The sequence below is a fragment of the Sinocyclocheilus grahami genome, unplaced genomic scaffold (assembly GCF_001515645.1).
Source record: "Sinocyclocheilus grahami isolate Dianchi unplaced genomic scaffold, SAMN03320097.WGS_v1.1 scaffold1191.1, whole genome shotgun sequence".
NCBI classification, from domain to species: domain Eukaryota; kingdom Metazoa; phylum Chordata; class Actinopteri; order Cypriniformes; family Cyprinidae; genus Sinocyclocheilus; species Sinocyclocheilus grahami.
In genome coordinates, this window is record NW_015506370.1 from 201378 (window position 1) to 218156 (window position 16779).

Genomic DNA, 16779 nt, shown 5'->3' on the forward strand with positions numbered 1-16779 from the left:
CTCACTGAGGATGAGGTGCGCTTGCTCTTCACTCTTTATTCTCAGCAGGAAAACATTTCTAAAACACACATTCACCTGCAAACAATCCAGCAGACAGCTTTTAGCTTTAGTCAAGTCACCTTCATTTATATAGTGCTTTACAGTGGCAACAGGAAACAGTCTGCAATAATGCAAGAGGACAATAACAGGGTCATTTTCCAGCTAAAGTCAGTTCATTGATGATTCAGAGATGTCGTCATCCAGCTCTCTTCCAATAGTGTCTGTGCTGTCAAGCTGACAATATTGCCAGAAATTAACTTAACATTATTGTTCTTTATAGAAACGGAAGAAGCATATTAAAACAAGTCGCTGGAGAACATTCTGAAATGTGGTACAATTGACATTTAGCTTTTGACAAACTAGCAAGACCATATCAGTTATTTTGAAGCAGATTGTGAAAAGCCTCAAATGAGAATGGTGTGTAAGCTTGTATGTGGGTGTTTATGGTAATGTTTATCTGAGCTGTTATTGATTGATTGACAGGTGGAGAGGGTGGTGACCATTATGCAGAATCCTCGCCAGTACAAAATCCCTGACTGGTTCCTGAACAGACAGAAGGACATTAAAGACGGGAAATACAGTCAGGTACGCTCGCAGTGAAGTTCTAAGCTTCAGCTGCAGAATCAGGTCTTTCTCCATGACTGTATAATGCACTATAGAGCAGTAGTTGCCAGAGCTGTGCAAAACTACAAATCATAATCCGGGCTTGTCTGATAGTTTGTTCTTTTGTAACTGCAGCGTGAGGTTTGCTAGGTTGTGTAATGTCATACATGATTGAACTGATTTCAGTAAATCTAATGTATAATAAACGGAGCGCGTCCTAAATCTGAATACAGGGCTGCACTCTAACATGAGTCTACAGATCCTCTATAGTGTTGCGTTTGTAAATCATGGTGAGCACAGGTAAAACCTCCTCACTGCCATGGTAAGAAGAACACTTTCTGTAAAACTGTGCCGTTGGTGAAGAACACGGTCCTAAACTGCTAGTGTACATCTATGAAGCTGTGGCAGGTTTTTTTTTGCATTAACAAGTCTAATAATGGCATGACAAGTAAACCTGCAAACCTTTCCTAAACTCACCTGGGGTCTCATTTATAAAACTCTTCGTAGATTTCATCCTAAAAGTGTACGTACGAACAAGTTTTCAGATTTATAAAACCATACGCCAGAACCTGCGCAGAAATGAATTGTGTGTACGTGCTGCATCTCCCAGAAATCCCCATATATGGAGCTTACAACGCCTAGTTTTACTCTGCATAACCTCATCTGCATCTCAGGAGAGAAGCCAAAAGCTTTTATTCCCCCCTAACTGAAATTGTGCCTTTTTAAATTCAAATATAATTTGAATTTAGTTTTTCAGTCATTTTGACAGCCCTAGTGTGCATCATTAAACATTGCTGAAATATTTTCTCATAACATGAGATCTGCAGTTTAGTTTAAAGATGAGTTATTGTGCACCTATATATATATATATATATATATAGCACTCCTCGCTGCAGGAAAAGTGATCAAGAGCATCCTCTACAAATAGGCTGTGTCTAAATTCATATCATTATGGTTTAACTTCTGCGTAATGACTTTGTAATTTCAGTGCTCATCTCCATTAATGAGTGGAATATTTAATGTAAATGTGTGCATCGACATGCCGTTTACTTCATTACTTTTCTCACGCCAGGAAAAAGTGTTTGTGTTCATGTCTGTACGGTGCGTACATATTTACGGCAAGTTTGTGTGTGGAAAAGACGCATGTTTTATGCCCATTGTGTGCGCGTGCAGCGTTTCTAAGGGAGACCGTAGAAGCTTTGGTGTGTGAGTGCAGTGTCCTGGGCTGGATTTGCAGGAGATGAGTGTTGATGTGGTTTCCCGCAGGTCCTCGCTAACGGTCTGGACAACAAACTGAGAGAAGATCTGGAGCGTCTGAAGAAGATCAGAGCTCACCGCGGCCTGCGGCACTTCTGGGGGTGAGTTTCCCGCCACACACTCCGATGACCAGATAATGACCTGTTAGGATGGGCTCGATCAGCTCCACACGGGAGATGGTTTCTGAAGTGATGGCGTGTTTGATTCACTCTCGTCTCGTCTCTCCTCTCCTCTCCAGGCTGCGTGTGCGTGGTCTATACACCAAGACCACCGGTCGCCGCGGCCGAACTGTGGGAGTGTCCAAGAAGAAGTAATAAACCTTCAATAAAAGACAACTGTTGAGTCCATCTGTGTCCTGCGCCGTCTTTACTGATCCTCTCAGCACTCAAAGGGTGTTTATGAATCTGGGTTATCGGGATAGCTGTAATCTGGTAATTCTCCATTAAGACCACGAGGAACCTCAGGTGATTGGGTGCTGGTCCTTTATAAGACCCTGAGAAGGCACCTAACCCTCTGGGATAGTTCATCTGGGAGTCACACTTGTGTTTGTGGTCGAAACCGACCGGAGGCTATAATGGTGTAATGTTTTTGTGAAATGAATATACGACATTTCATTTCAATGATGTTATAAATTATGGACTGTTCTGTATAAAATTTAAAAAAATGTTACATAATTTTTCAATTAATGCAGTATGCAAGTTAAAAATAGAGCAAAAATATTTAAAATCCATGGAATTGAGGCAGATTTGTTTCACCTTGTGGGGAAAAAAATCTTCTGTAATACCACGGTGTAGCCATTAGATGCCTGTATAGCCATGTATATATATATATATATATATATATATATATATGGGTGTTTCTGCAACTACGGGGGCACTTTTGAAAAAAATGGACCCCTGTGAATTAAAATTTTAACCATCAGAGTCTGTAATGCATGTAAAAAGGTCAACAAAATTGCATGGAGTCATTAAGATTTTCATCTGGAACATGTTTATTTTGTGTTTTCTCAACTCTTCTTGCAAAATGTCCTTCCCCCGCAACGTTACAATAACATTCATTATATACATATTACATTTTTATAGAAATAAAAGAAAAATGTCAATAGCTTTTTTTACATTTTGTGCAGTTTTGTAAATACTGATATAAAAAAAATAAGCTTCCTGACAGACAGGCAGCAGCTAGTGAGGCTGGGAAAATACACATCCAGCACCCGTACGATCAGCACCAAAATAGTGGATTTCATGGTTTTCTCTATGCCATGTAAAATTTAGACCGTAACCTTAGATGTCAATTGTTTCCATACACTGAAGATAACATTTAACTTTTTATGACAAGATGTTGCAAGTTTAATATATAAGTTGTAAATCATCTCAACTTGTTAAAATATATATTTTTGCAAATAAAAATATGAAATAAAATAAATCAGAGCTGCGGTAATGACACAATGGTAAAGTGCCATGAAATCAAAAACAGGCTACTGTAGAGAAGAACAGTAATAGAAACAGAAAACAAAGACTGAATATTTGTAATTTAATATACAGTAAACCTTGAACTTGTATTTACCGCAACACCTAAATTTGCTGCGGTCAAGACATGCTAGCTGCAATATTAGAAAATTGTCATTAGTTTTGACTCTTAGCATCTTAATATGCATGAATTAAACAGTAATACACATTTATTTTCAAATGTAGTTTGAAGTACAGAATTACTAAGCTGTAAGGACACAATAAATACTGACACAGAAAAGATGATATTTACCTTATATTTTGGGGGATCTTGTGAGTGCGGTGGCCCAATCGGTCAGCAATGTGCTAATTTCTGTTTCCATAGAAACCAGACTTGTTTGTCTTTGATCAAATGTCCTAATAAAAGTCTTTTTTCATTGTTGCGGTAAGGACACAAAAGTGTGGGACAGGCACATTTAGTTGAAAAAATCATATAAAATGATCGGTAAATACAAAAAAATGTAAGATGCTATAAATTAACATGTATATATAACAATTCTATTTGAAATCATGTGAAATTGTAATTCAATTAGCTTATTTTACACATCTCAACATTGTGACCAGAGTTGTGGGACATGAACAAAAGTGGTGTTTGGACCTATAAATGCTTCATAATTTGATATTAAATCACATTCATAATTAATTATATGGTGTGTAATGACACTGAATATATTTATAAAGCATCATATAACAAATGTTAACATAAATCTAAAATTTCACTGCTGGGACTTTAAAGTGCCCGTAGTTGCAGAAACACATATATATATATATATATTCAGTGCTGAGTATTGAGCCGTTACTGAGCAGGGGTTTCAGGCAAAATAGTCACCCCTTCATTGCTGTGCACTTTCTTTTTTCTGCATTGTAGCTGATTTGTAGATTATAAACAAAACATCTATATGTTCTTTTTTGCCTATTTCCCATTTATTCCCTATGGTGTTTTTAACGCAAACAATGCAAGTGTGACTTTTTCATGACATTTAGCTTTTTTTTTTTTGTTATCAATTGCCTTTTTTTGGGGGGGGTGTCACATAGCGACTGCCATAAAACTCAGTGTTTCATACGATTCTGATGAAGTAGCGATTTTTAAAATGTCCAATTTATTTATTTTTATTCGGTCTAAATTAACCAAGGACTCCAGATTTGTCCAGTTCAACAGTCTTGTAGTCCAGCATAAATGTGTTCATCTTTATTAATGAAAAAGATGCAATAAGGCAGTTTTTCAATGCACGGCTGAATATGTACAAAAACTAGTTGGGAAAGTAACAATGAAAATGACAATTTTAACCAGTACATACAGTTATGACCTTAATATTAGGGTTGTCAATAGATTAAAATAATAATCAGTCTCATGATTATTGCAGTCACTTCCATTTAAACAGTAGTTCATGGTTAGCTGTCAGCAGCTCATCTCGTCTTCTGTCAACCCAGGAGGCAGGAGAAAAGTGAAGTGATGGTGAAGACAAGCATATAAATCACTGAACGAATAAATGAAATAAATTATAAACAAACAAGCACAGAAAACAACACAAAAGCATGATTGTTGCTGAGAATCTGTAGATGTTTCCATACAGAAATCTGTACACATATGGTGTCTCACTAGTATAAATTGAGATTTGATAACAGCTGCAGAGGACTTGAGAATTTAGGGCCTGTCCCAAAACCCACAGGTGCGGTCCCTACAGACCACCTCCATCTCTTACCTGACGGGACACATTTACAACATACAGATATATTTACACAATTAGATTTTGAAAACAAAGCAAAAATAACAATTTATTCAGCAATTCTTCTCCCCAGAGTTACTGTCTTCCGCCATTTCGGAGAGTACCCCAGAACGTAATCAGCGCTGTTTACGCTTGGGGGAAAGCGTGCATATGCGTTGTGATACTCTCCAAAATGGCGGCATAGACTGTCTTAGTAACTCGGGGAGAAGAATTGTTGAATAAATTATTTTTGTTTTCTTCGTCGCACAAAAAGTATTCTCGTAGCTTCGCAAGACTGAAGTTGAGCCACTGATGTCACATGGACTGTTTTACCGATCTCCTTGCTACGTTTCTGGACCTGGGAACATTACAGTTGCGTTGCTGTCTATGCAGGGTCAGAGAGCTCTCGGATTCCATCAAAAATATCTTAATTCGTGTTCTGAAGATTGGAACGACATGAGGGTGAGTGATGAGGACTGACTGAACCTGTGCTGGCCTCAGTAGAGCAAGACGGACGGAAAGAGTCTTAGGTCAGAGCTGATTGTCCTGGGCTTTCGTCGTCCATCTGTCGCAGCTGAGGTGTCTGGTTCTGGTCTGTGGGAGCGTAGAAGAGCTCCAGAGGCTTGCAGAGCTTCCAGAACTTCTGGTTGACCAGCTCCAGCGTCAGCGAGCCATTCAGTGTCTGAAAGACAGAGAGGGTGAGGATAGGGCAAGGCAGCCTGGGATTGCTCTGACCGCAGCAGCGCTCGGACTCACGGTGAACTGTCCCGCCGCTGTGCTGATGTAGATGGTGAACTGCTTCTCGCTGACGTGCCGCATAGCTCCCTCCGGCGTGCCGCTCGAACCCTCCTCCAGAGCCACGCGCAGAGCCAGGTACTTCGACAGGTGATCCACCGTGGCTTTGGCTGTGGTTTTGACGTATCTGTGAGCAGAAGGGAGAAAGGTACTTGATGACATTCCCATCCGTAAAGCTTGAGGATCGACTAGGGTTGCAAAAAGGTGGGAAAAAATCCAGTACATTTTGGAAACATTCCATAAATTTTGGAAACTTTCCAGGATTTTTTTGGAATATTCCAGGGATTTTTGGAAAGTTTCCAGAAATTTACTGGAAATTTTCCACCCCTTTGCAACCCTAGGAGCAACTGATGCGTGTTAAATCAGGTACTGACTTGTTCTCATCCTGGTCTTAAAGTGCAAGTCTGGGTAGGCAAATGTGATATTTCTGTCATGACAACTCTCGGCGGGATTGGCATGGTACATTGGTACATGACAATGTTAATGCATTTGGTCTTGGCGGAATAGATCTGCTATGCCAGTGGTTTTCAATCCTGTCCCTCGGGACCCACTGCTCTGCACATTTTGCATGTCTCCCTTATCTGACACACTCATTTGAGTTCATGGAGCTCTTTCCTAATGAGCTGATGATCTGAATCAGGTGTGTAAAATAGGGAGACATGCAAAATGTGCAGAGCTGTGGGTCCCCAGGATCAGGATTGAAAACCACTGTGCTACGCTGCTAAGTACCGAGACTTGCTGCTGTGAGCATGTAAGAAATACTGCTGCTGCACATATAACATGAATAACCCCCATAGCATACATGATCACCACGTAGCAGATCTATACAGGTGGAGCTGGGGATGGTGGAGGGTTTCTGGAGTGTGATGCACACTTCTACCACAAGCATTAGCCAAGTATTTGAATGTTGAGCAGCGAGCTCATTGGCTACCGATACAGGAGAGGACCAGTCAGCGGTGACGTAATGATGCTGTCATTATGTCAAACTGAGTTAGACCTATCGGACTGCGCCATCTAGAGTTTCATGCCAGAACTCTGTATTTCAACATTACTATGCTCAATCAATTTATCCTGTAAAGACTTCATGTTTTAAAATCATCCTACAGCACTGAAGAATCAGCCTCAGTCACACAGTTTGCTCATGCGGGGTTTGTGAAGGTAACTTTAAGACTTTTTAAGGCCTTTTTAAGACCAAGTAAAGAAAGCTTAATGAATAAATTGAATAGAAAACAATACATCAATATGGTCTCTAATGTCTTGTGTTAGCAACACTCCCAAGTTCCAAGTAAAAATACACATATCTGACAAAAATATTAACTTAATCCAAAGGTAAAAACAAGTTTTCTTTCCCTACTGGTAGATATTTGTTCTTGTTTTAACTCAATTTTGCTCAGTTTCAGAAACTTCATTTTGCATCTCAATTAAACGTGTCTTGATTTAAGGATGTTTAGATATTTGTATTGAAAACAAAAATATTGAGGAAAATATTCAGGTTTTGCAGTGCATGCAACATTTAATACCTTGGCTATCAATATATTTGAGACTTTCTGCTCTGATTTAAGACTGTAAAGGGGTGGTTGATTGTGATTTCACTTTTTAAATACAGAGTTCTGGCATGAAACTCTAGATGGCGCAGTCCGATAGGTCTAACTCAATCTGACCTAATGACATCATTATCACATGTCACCGCTGACTGGTTCTCTCCTGTATCGGTAGCCAATGAGCCCGCTGCTCAACATTCAAATATATGACTAGTGCTTGCTGTAGCAGTTGCAGCTTGCTTCAGAAACCCTCCACCTTCCCCAGCTCTATCTGTATAGATCTGCTACGTGGTGATTCATGCACACTATATGGGGGTTATTTCATGTATGTTATATGTGCAGCAGCAGTATTTCTTACATGCTCACAGCAGCATGTTTTACAGCATGTATTGGCAGTAGCAAGTCTCGGTACTTGCTCTGCCGTAGCAGCAGCAGCGTAGCACATCTATTCCACCAAGACCAAATACATTAACATTGTCATGTACATTACGATGCCAATCCCTCCGAGAATTGTCATGACAGAACTTTAGTTAGTCTGCAATGTTGCTGTTTGAGCATAAACAATATCTGCAAAGTTACGACGCTGAAAGTTCAATGCAAATGGAGTCTTTTAAAATTCTGGCAGTTTAATGCCTACAAAAACGTCTGGTAGGAACTACAATGAGTTACTTCCCAGGTTTGTGACATCACAAACCCTGAAATTGACATAAACCCCACCCCCGGGAACATGCAACAAAGGGGGAGAGGCTCTTTTCCACCGGACCACATGCAACTGTGGACCTTTCTCACATTTGCGTGCTTCTCAGCAGCGGAAGTCGTCATACACTGAACAAAATTATAAACTCAACACTTTTGTTTTTGCCCCCATTTTTCATGAGCTGAACTCAAAGATCTAAGACTTTTTCTATGTACACAAAAAGGCCTATTTCTCTCAAATATTGTTCACAAATCTGTCTAAATCTGTGTTAGTGAGCACTTCTCCTTTGTCGAGATAATCCATCCACCTCACAGGTGTGGCATATCAAGATGCTGATTATACAGCATGATTATTGCACAGGTGTGCCTTAGGCTGGCCACAATAAAAGGCCACTCTAAAATGTGCAGTTTTATCACAGAATGCCACAGATGTCGCAAGTTTTGAGGGAGCGTGCAATTGGCATGCTGACTGCAGGAATGTCCACCAGAGCTGTTGCCCGTGAATTGAATGTTCATTTCTCTACCATAAGCTGTCTCTGAAGGCGTTTCAGAGAATTTGGCAGTATATCCAACCGGCCTCACAACCGCAGACCACGTGTAACAACACCAGCCCAGAACCTCCGCATCCAGCATCTTCACCTCCAAGGTTGTCTGAGACCAGCCACCCGGACAGCTGCTGCAACAATCGGTTTGCATAACCAAAGAATTTCTGCACAAACTGTCAGAAACCGTCTCAGGGAAGCTCATCTGCATGCTCGTCGTCCTCATCAGGGTCTCGACCTGACTGTAGTTCGTCGTCGTAACCGCCTTGAGTGGGCAAATGCTCACATTCGATGGCGTCTGGCACTTTGGAGAGGTGTTCTCTTCACAGATGAATCCCGGTTTTCACTGTACAGGGCAGATGGCAGACAGCGTGTATGGCGTTGTGTGGGTGAGCGGTTTGCTGATGTCAACGTTGTGGATCGAGTGGCCCATGGTGGCGGTGGGGTTATGGTATGGGCAGGTGTATGTTATAGACAACGAACACAGGTGCATTTTATTGATGGCATTTTGAATGCACAGAGATACCGTGACAAGATCCTGAGGCCCATTGTTGTGCCATTCATCCACGACCATCACCTCATGTTGCAGCATGATAATGCACGGCCCCATGTTGCAAGGATCACAATTGTACACAATTCCTGGAAGCTGAAAACATCCCAGTTCTTGCATGGCCAGCATACTCACCGGACATGTCACCCATTGAGCATGACCCCCCAAATACAGCAAAACTGCACATTTTAGAGTGGCCTTTTATTGTGGCCAGCCTAAGGCACACCTGTGCAATAATCATATTGTCTAATCAGCATCTTGATATGCCACACCTGTGAGGTGGATGGATTATCTCGGCAAAGGAGAAGTGTTCACTAACACAGATTTAGACAGATTTGTGAACAATATTTGAGAGAAATAGGCATTTTGTGTACATAGAAAAGGTCTGAGTTCAGCTCATGAAAAATGTGGGCAAAAACAAAAGTGTTGCGTTTATAATTTTGTTCAGTGTAGTTAGGTTATATTCAAGAGCAGTGAATGGGAGAGTACCACAAATATATTTTTTGCAATCCCATTTGCTCAAATAGCAAAAGAAAACTCCACGATAGTGTTTTCATGACTTTCAATAAAAGGAAAAAAATTGAGAGAGACTGATAACGGCAGTCAGAAGAGAATCATTTATGATTAGGATTTACGATACAGATGGCCGTTAAACGCGTCATCACAGTCTTGTGAGAAGAGTCCAGTGCCCATAATGGTTAGAGTCATGACGTTTCCAGACAATGTGCAATACGCAGTTAACGAATCACAATACACTGGGCCAGTGAACCAATCTGAGCTGTATTTAGGAGGAAGTGGTATCATAGAAACAGGAAGTCAACCGGCCGTTCAAATGACAATGCAGACAGCGGCGGAGAATAAAGGTAAGAGATATATGAAAAATAAGTTGAAGCATGAAGAAATGTTAGACTGCACCCCATAAACACAACCAAGGCTAGAAAAAAAGCAGTCAAGCACCCCTTTAAGGGCTTGGTTTGTGCTGTACCGTGTCTGGCTGTACTGTTGGCGGCTGACCAGCAGGGGGTGTGGGCAGAATATGAGCTCGATCTCACAGCGCTGTGGAGCAGGAGCCTCGGCTCCGGAGTCGTCAGATGCTCTTCTGGCGCGGCTGGGGCCGGGCTCCGCGGCGCTGCTGGTGTGGAGCGGAGCGCCGGAGTCCTGCGAGACCTCGTCCTCGCCGCCGCTGAGCGTGGCGTTCTCGCTCTCCGCATGCAGCTTACGCACACGCTGAGCTCTGAGACACACACCACAGAGAAAAACACCTCTTACCTACTTCACTTCTGAGAAGAGAGCTTACATACAGGTCTTACAGTTGTTTTTACAGTCACTAGGACACATTGCTCAATACTAAAGTCACTTCTTCAAAACTCCTCTCACAGTTCTCCTTACCATCTTTCAGCTTGGCACAGCAGTTCATTTCACATTCAAAACACTTCAACACCTCAAATAATTATCGGCTTATCTTACATGCTCCATATTTACATTACAGTACAAAATTATTCCTAGGTTTTCCCCTTTTTGTACAGATGGTAATGAAAGTGAAAGACTAACACTTGTGAAGATGTCCAGCTGCATGCAACTGCTTTGATAGTATTTAATTATTTACATTCAGAACATTTTTCTGTATGATATTGCTGTAGAAGTGTTGCACATTTCGGTCTCATTCATTTTTGTTCTGTGCTAGGTTCTAACGGTTTTGAAAACAGTATGCAAGCATGTGCAAATTGGCTTGTATAGCACAAAGTATTGGCAGTGTTTGTGTTGAAGTGATAAAAGAATTCATGCAATTTGACAGATGCTGTCAATGAATGCATTTTGTGCCAAAGCAATGATAAATGATCCACAGTTTAGCCCACAGAGACTGATGTGACCTAAGTATTGAGAATGTGTCCTAGCGATCGTAAAAAAACATTATTGTACAGCAAGGTGCAGAAAGAAGGTCAACCCAGGTTAAAAAAAAAGTACACTTCTGTAATTTACTTAATGTACACTTGAACCCATATTTCATACACTAGTGCACTCAAGTGGTAACTAAATACATTTTTAAATACAGAGATAGTATGTTAAAAGCACATTTTAGTTAATATTCATGGTGTCCCAAAATAGCACAGTTGAGTACACTTAACTGATCTTAAGTTTATCTGAGTATATATTAAATACAAAATTAGTTTGCAAAAAATAGAGCACTTTAAGTACATTACAGAAGCGTACTTTTTTTAACCTGGGAAAAACCCTGACCGTCATAAGTGTATCTTAGAGGCAATGAATTCACTGCAAAAAATGATTTTCTTCCTCAGTATTTTTGTCTTGTTTTCTAGTATAAATATCGACAAATTCTTGAACCAGGATGCATTTACTTGACAAGTAATATGACTAAAGATATTTTGTCTTGTATTCTGAAAAATATATTTTTTTAATTATTAGCTTTTGCTTAAAATAAGTTAAAAAAATATCAGCCAATGGGGAAAGAAAAAGAATCTTGATTCAAAGGCTAAATTAGATAATTTTTCTTACTCCATTGGTTGATATTTTTACTTGTTTTAAGCAAAAACTAACAAAAATTTGATAGTTTTTTCAGAAAACAAGACAAAAAGGTCCTTTTACTTGTCAAGTAAATGCATCCTGATTTAAGAACTTGTAGATATTGATACTAGAAAACAAGACAGAAATACTGAGGAAGAAAATGATGTTTGCAGTGAAACTCTCCGCCCCTTCAGGACCAGCAGAAGCGAGGGCGGGGGTGTGACCTGTGTCTGGCCTGCATGCGCAGCCCCTGCTCGATGCTGCTGCTCAGAGCCTCTTTGTTGTGCAGGAGACTCAGCTGCTCCAGAACCTTGTCCTGGTGCGCCTCGTACTCGTCACGGCTCGGGTACATCTTAGAGATCAGCGCGTCGAAGTTAGGGTCGGCGCGCAGAGAGCGCTTGGACACCAGCTTCTTCCTGCAGGTGGGACACTCTTTATTCCTGCAGCAGAGAGCGAGAGAAGAGCAGGGCAGCGCTGAGCAAGAGAGGTCTGAAACACTGGATCTGAAGCGGCGTCGGCTCCAGGCATGGGCTGAGCACACCCAATCAGAATTAGATCAAGAATGTGCTCATTTTGTATTTTATTTATTTGGGGGTTTTTTGTGCAGTGATTAAAACCAATCTGAAGCGGACTGTATTTTGAGAAGTTTAATATATACCTAACACCAGAAAATTGCAGCATTTTTCTTTTATTAGCTGAATTCACGCAGAGCTTCAGTCTGTTGCAGTAAAGCAGAGGCTGACAACGAGCGAAAAGGGGCAGAAATATGTGCGCGAGTTATGAGGAGTTTGATACATGAATATGTATCATAGCTAGGGCTGGGTATCGATTCAGATGTCCCGATTCGATTCTCCATTTTTTTTAAATTACATTCAGTGAATATAGTTTTAATACAAATGCTATAGATATTTCTAAAAACTGAACAGTAAACATCAGTTTACAAATGGTGAATTAATAAAAAGAAATGAAGAACCACATGCCTCTATTTTAAACCTATTCTTTTTTTTGTATGGGTCCTTTTTTAAACAATAATAGGGCTATAAAATGATCTTAATTTTTCTGGTAATCAGATGAAGGCATAAAATATTAATTTAATTTATCCTAATCAAATGAAAATTAAACCCTTTTATTGTGTGGCAAACAAAGTGGTTAAGGTTTACTGTTAAAATTAAAAAGAAAACAGATGTGATTATTCCTTTAAAAATAAAGATTTATTAATATTTATTAGCAGTAGTAGCATTGAGTCTTCAGACTGCTAAATAGTAATATATTCTGACAGTAGAACGTTAAACTAAACTTTTATTTTGACGGGTTGCCGTGAAGAACTTGCAGCTGCTGTGTATGTGATATGACGGTAGATTTCTCAAATGAAACGGTAAAATGCTAATGAAGTGACTCTCAGAGCAGCTGGAGATGATATTCGTGTTCATATCATCATATAGTGAGACGGCAGAAGCTGAAAACACCGCGAGCGTCATCTATCTGTATCTGTATCATTAGTATCTGTGTAGTAAACAAAACAGTGCGCCGCGCCATCCGCCATTCATTCATTCATTGCGGAAATCATGGCACCTTATGCGTGGTATCAAATGCTTCCGCAGATTTATAGTATTACTATAGCATTTCACCTGAGCATTGCGAATCATGCGTATAGCCATGATAAGCGCTGAATGAATGACAGGCTTTCTGTTGTAACATCGCACAAGGTAAATAAGGGTGACATCTAGTGGAGAAGACTAATGTAAGATTCACGTTAATCAGATCTTGTTTTAAATGTGTGCTGAAATAAATCCCGGAAAAGATCGATTCGCAGCTTTTGAGAATCGATATCGAATTGTCGTCATTTAAAAAAAACTATTAATCGGAAAATCTATTTTTTTTTTTGCCCAGCCCTAATCATAGCCTACCACTGAAATTACTTGAGCAGCTGAATTAATGTTCTATAAAAAAACCCCGCTCATTCAGTAACGTGCATTCACTGCATGGATGGGGCAAGATAAGAGTTTAAATGCATGTAGGCTGTACAGTTCGTCTGAAAGCTTGCCCCTTTTGGCTTGCTGTTAATGCTGAACGTAAGAATGAAAACTGAAAGTAAACAACACATGCGATGAAAGTTGCATTCGTAGCAACAGTCGGCCTTGACTGTAATATCCAGCGATTCAAACTATTTGACTTTTTTTTTTGTGAAATTCCATTGTTTTGAATTGAAAGTAGGGCTGTCATTTACGTGATTCGTGTAATTCATAATTATTGTGACGACAATAGCATTTTTCTCTTTTGCATTTTCAACATATTCAAATTGAATGGGTGCATATTTTAAAATAAAAAATATATATATTATTTGCGGTTCAGATTGATTACTTAAAAAAAAAAGTATTCTTGTTCTTTTACTGGTCTTTTGTCTTCTTTGAATTGATTCCACTAAATCCATTTAAATCCTTTATTTATTTAGTTCCTTTACATTACCATAGTGGTCTGGTCTTTAACAAAACAATGTTCTAGACATGATTAGTGGTCGACCGATATTGTTTTTTTGACAGCCGATGCCGATATCTTGGAAAGCAGGGTGGCCGATGGCCGATATAAAGCAGATATAATTTAATTTATTTTAAATAATATTTAAAGGGGTCATATGATGCGATTTCAATTGTTCCTTTCTCTTTGGAGTGTTACAATCTCTTGGTGCATAAAGAAGATCTGTACAGTTGCAAAGACTAAAGTCTCAAATCCAAAGAGATATTCTTTATAAAAGTTAAGAGTCAGCCACGCCTACCTAAAACGGCTCGTTCTAACACGCCCCCACATGTCTACGTCACTTTCTCAAGCCCGCGGCCTCTGCTCGCTCTAACCCTCCGGCCGTTCCTCACTTTATCCCCCGGCCTCCGCTCACTCTAGACCGCCGTGTGTTGTGATGTTTCGTTGTGAAAGTGAAACTTTGTTTGGACTTCCAAAAATGGACACGACTATCAGTGGTTAAGTTGTATTTACAACACTGTTCCAGAACACTTCAACCCAAATATTCAGATGTGTGCAGCACATTTTATGGAGGACTGTTTCCTGATCCTGGTACAGTAGACTACAATTTTCAGAAAGGCGGGGCATAGAGGAGAAACAATAATGTACAGTATGTGGAAAATAATGTGTTTTTTGAACCTTAAACCGCATAAACACATTTCATTACACCAAATACATAAAATAATGTTCTTTTTAGCAGCATCATGTGACCCCTTTAAGAAATGTTTTAATAATTTGAAAATGGATTAAAAAAATTAATGTGTTAAATAAACATACTTATACTTTAGATGACAAAGTATTTTTCACAAATAAATAAATATTTAATAAAAAAATATAACTAAAAAGGAAGTAAACTGTAACCAACAGAGCACTCAGTATTCTGGGAAGTTTGTGTGCATTGGGAATCATATTTTTTCAAATAAAGTCAAGGTAACACTCATTTTACACACAGCACACAGTGAAAATGACATGAATATGACAGTGGGCAAATGCATAAAGCGCAGCATAATTTGAAATCAGTCACGAGTTTGAAGTTTGTCGATCGCGCGTCTCAGTGAAGCTGAACTCTCCTCCTGTCCGTATTCAATTCACACGGACCGACCGTCACAGAACACGCGATCATGCAGGTCACATGCACACTTCACACGATCTCACTGCTGGATCCGACTAAGTCTGCAAGCTTTGAGAAATTAAATGTTCATTAGTCATTCAAAGATTTGTTTAAATGATATTAATGCGTATTTGCTGAATGCTGACGGCAAACAAGAAAGTATTATAATGCTTGCCTTTCTATTACTAATAATATAAAAGCAATCGTTATAATAATTTTTTGTATACATTTTAATTCATTTGTTTAACAGTTCTATCTGATTATTAGACAGACTTCTATCCGTATTAGACAGAACTGTTAACAGCAACAGCGAACAAGACAGAGAACGCGAGCACTGTGTTCAGGTGCTGCCGCTCAGCGCCGTCAAAATAAAAGTACCGCCTCGAACGCATCGGCCAAACAGGAAAACTTATCGGCCGATGCGATATTTAAAAAATGCCAAATATCGGCCGATATATCGGCTTTGGCGATATATCGGTCGACCACTAGACATGATTATGGCCTTGTTTGGTATAAATAAAAAAGTTTAGTCATTTAGTAGATGCTTTTATCTGAAGTGGCTTAGAGTAGGGCTGTCATTTAGGCTGACGTGCATTTTTCGTTTAAAATAATCACCAGTGTAGAAACAATGAAACTATTCAATAAAGAAAAAAAAGGTTATTTTGTTGTGAAAGTGCATGATATTCTAGGCTGCCCATTTTTTTAGTGTTCATATAATATAGTTAATATAGTTATTGTAGCCATATCTACAGTGTACACCCCCCGGGATATGTGCCAGCCCACCCTTCTATCGCTGTCAAGAGGCCTCACCCGGAGCGCAGCGCGGTGACGATGCACTCGGAGCAGAAGCGATGCAGACACTCTTTGGTGGTCATAGTGTTCTTCAGCATGTCCAGACAGATGGGACACATCAGCTCGCTGTGGAGGCTTCTGGGAGACACGTCGATCTCCGTGCTGTCCATGATCGCCTCCTGAAACAACAGCGCACATGACCACACGCTTCAAACAGCAGAGCAGCAGCTGATCTACACACTTCTCCACATGACTAATGTTTGCAAACTGCCATGAGGTTTTATTTTGTGGGCGGAGTCTGTCTGGTGGCAGAAAATGACCGTTTTAAAGTAGCAGTCTATGGAAGCCATGGAATAAAAGAACAAAAAAAGTAATTTTTAGTTTATATTTCCAGATTATGGCTTTATTCTCAGTTCCTAGATTATATCTCACAATTCTGATCAACCGGTCATTCTCTCTTTGCCCCTCGGCTCAGAATCATGAGTTTATATCCCACACTTTATAGTGTTATAGTGACTGTGTGTGTGTTATAGTGAGTGTCTGAGAGTGTGTGTGTGTTATAGTGAGTGTCTGAGAGTGTGTGTGTTAGAGTGAGAGTGTCTGAG

General features: G+C 39.8%; 2 protein-coding genes across 3 annotated transcripts in view; one reads left to right on the top strand and one right to left on the bottom strand.

Moving 5' to 3' along the window:
* Positions 1 to 3: 3 nt before the first annotated feature.
* On the top strand, positions 4 to 2244 carry LOC107567812 (40S ribosomal protein S18-like; the record flags this gene model as incomplete). Its single annotated transcript, XM_016253579.1, has 4 exons — positions 4 to 15; positions 523 to 624; positions 1909 to 2000; positions 2138 to 2244. Coding segments are annotated over 4 exons (282 nt in total), but the record flags the coding sequence as incomplete, so codon positions are not given.
* Positions 2245 to 5528: 3284 nt separating this feature from the next.
* LOC107567817 (E3 ubiquitin-protein ligase RING2-A-like) overlaps positions 5529 to 16779 on the bottom strand; it is a 17106-nt gene continuing 5855 nt past the window's right edge. For both annotated transcript variants that reach the window (XM_016253594.1, XM_016253593.1), the window contains exons 3-7: positions 16193 to 16353; positions 11982 to 12197; positions 10220 to 10468; positions 5867 to 6032; positions 5529 to 5792 (exon numbers count right to left, since the gene is read on the bottom strand). In XM_016253594.1, the coding sequence (XP_016109080.1) occupies positions 5637 to 5792; positions 5867 to 6032; positions 10220 to 10468; positions 11982 to 12197; positions 16193 to 16353 (948 nt within the window). In that variant the 3' untranslated portion in view covers positions 5529 to 5636. The remainder of the gene's footprint in view (positions 5793 to 5866; positions 6033 to 10219; positions 10469 to 11981; positions 12198 to 16192; positions 16354 to 16779) is intronic.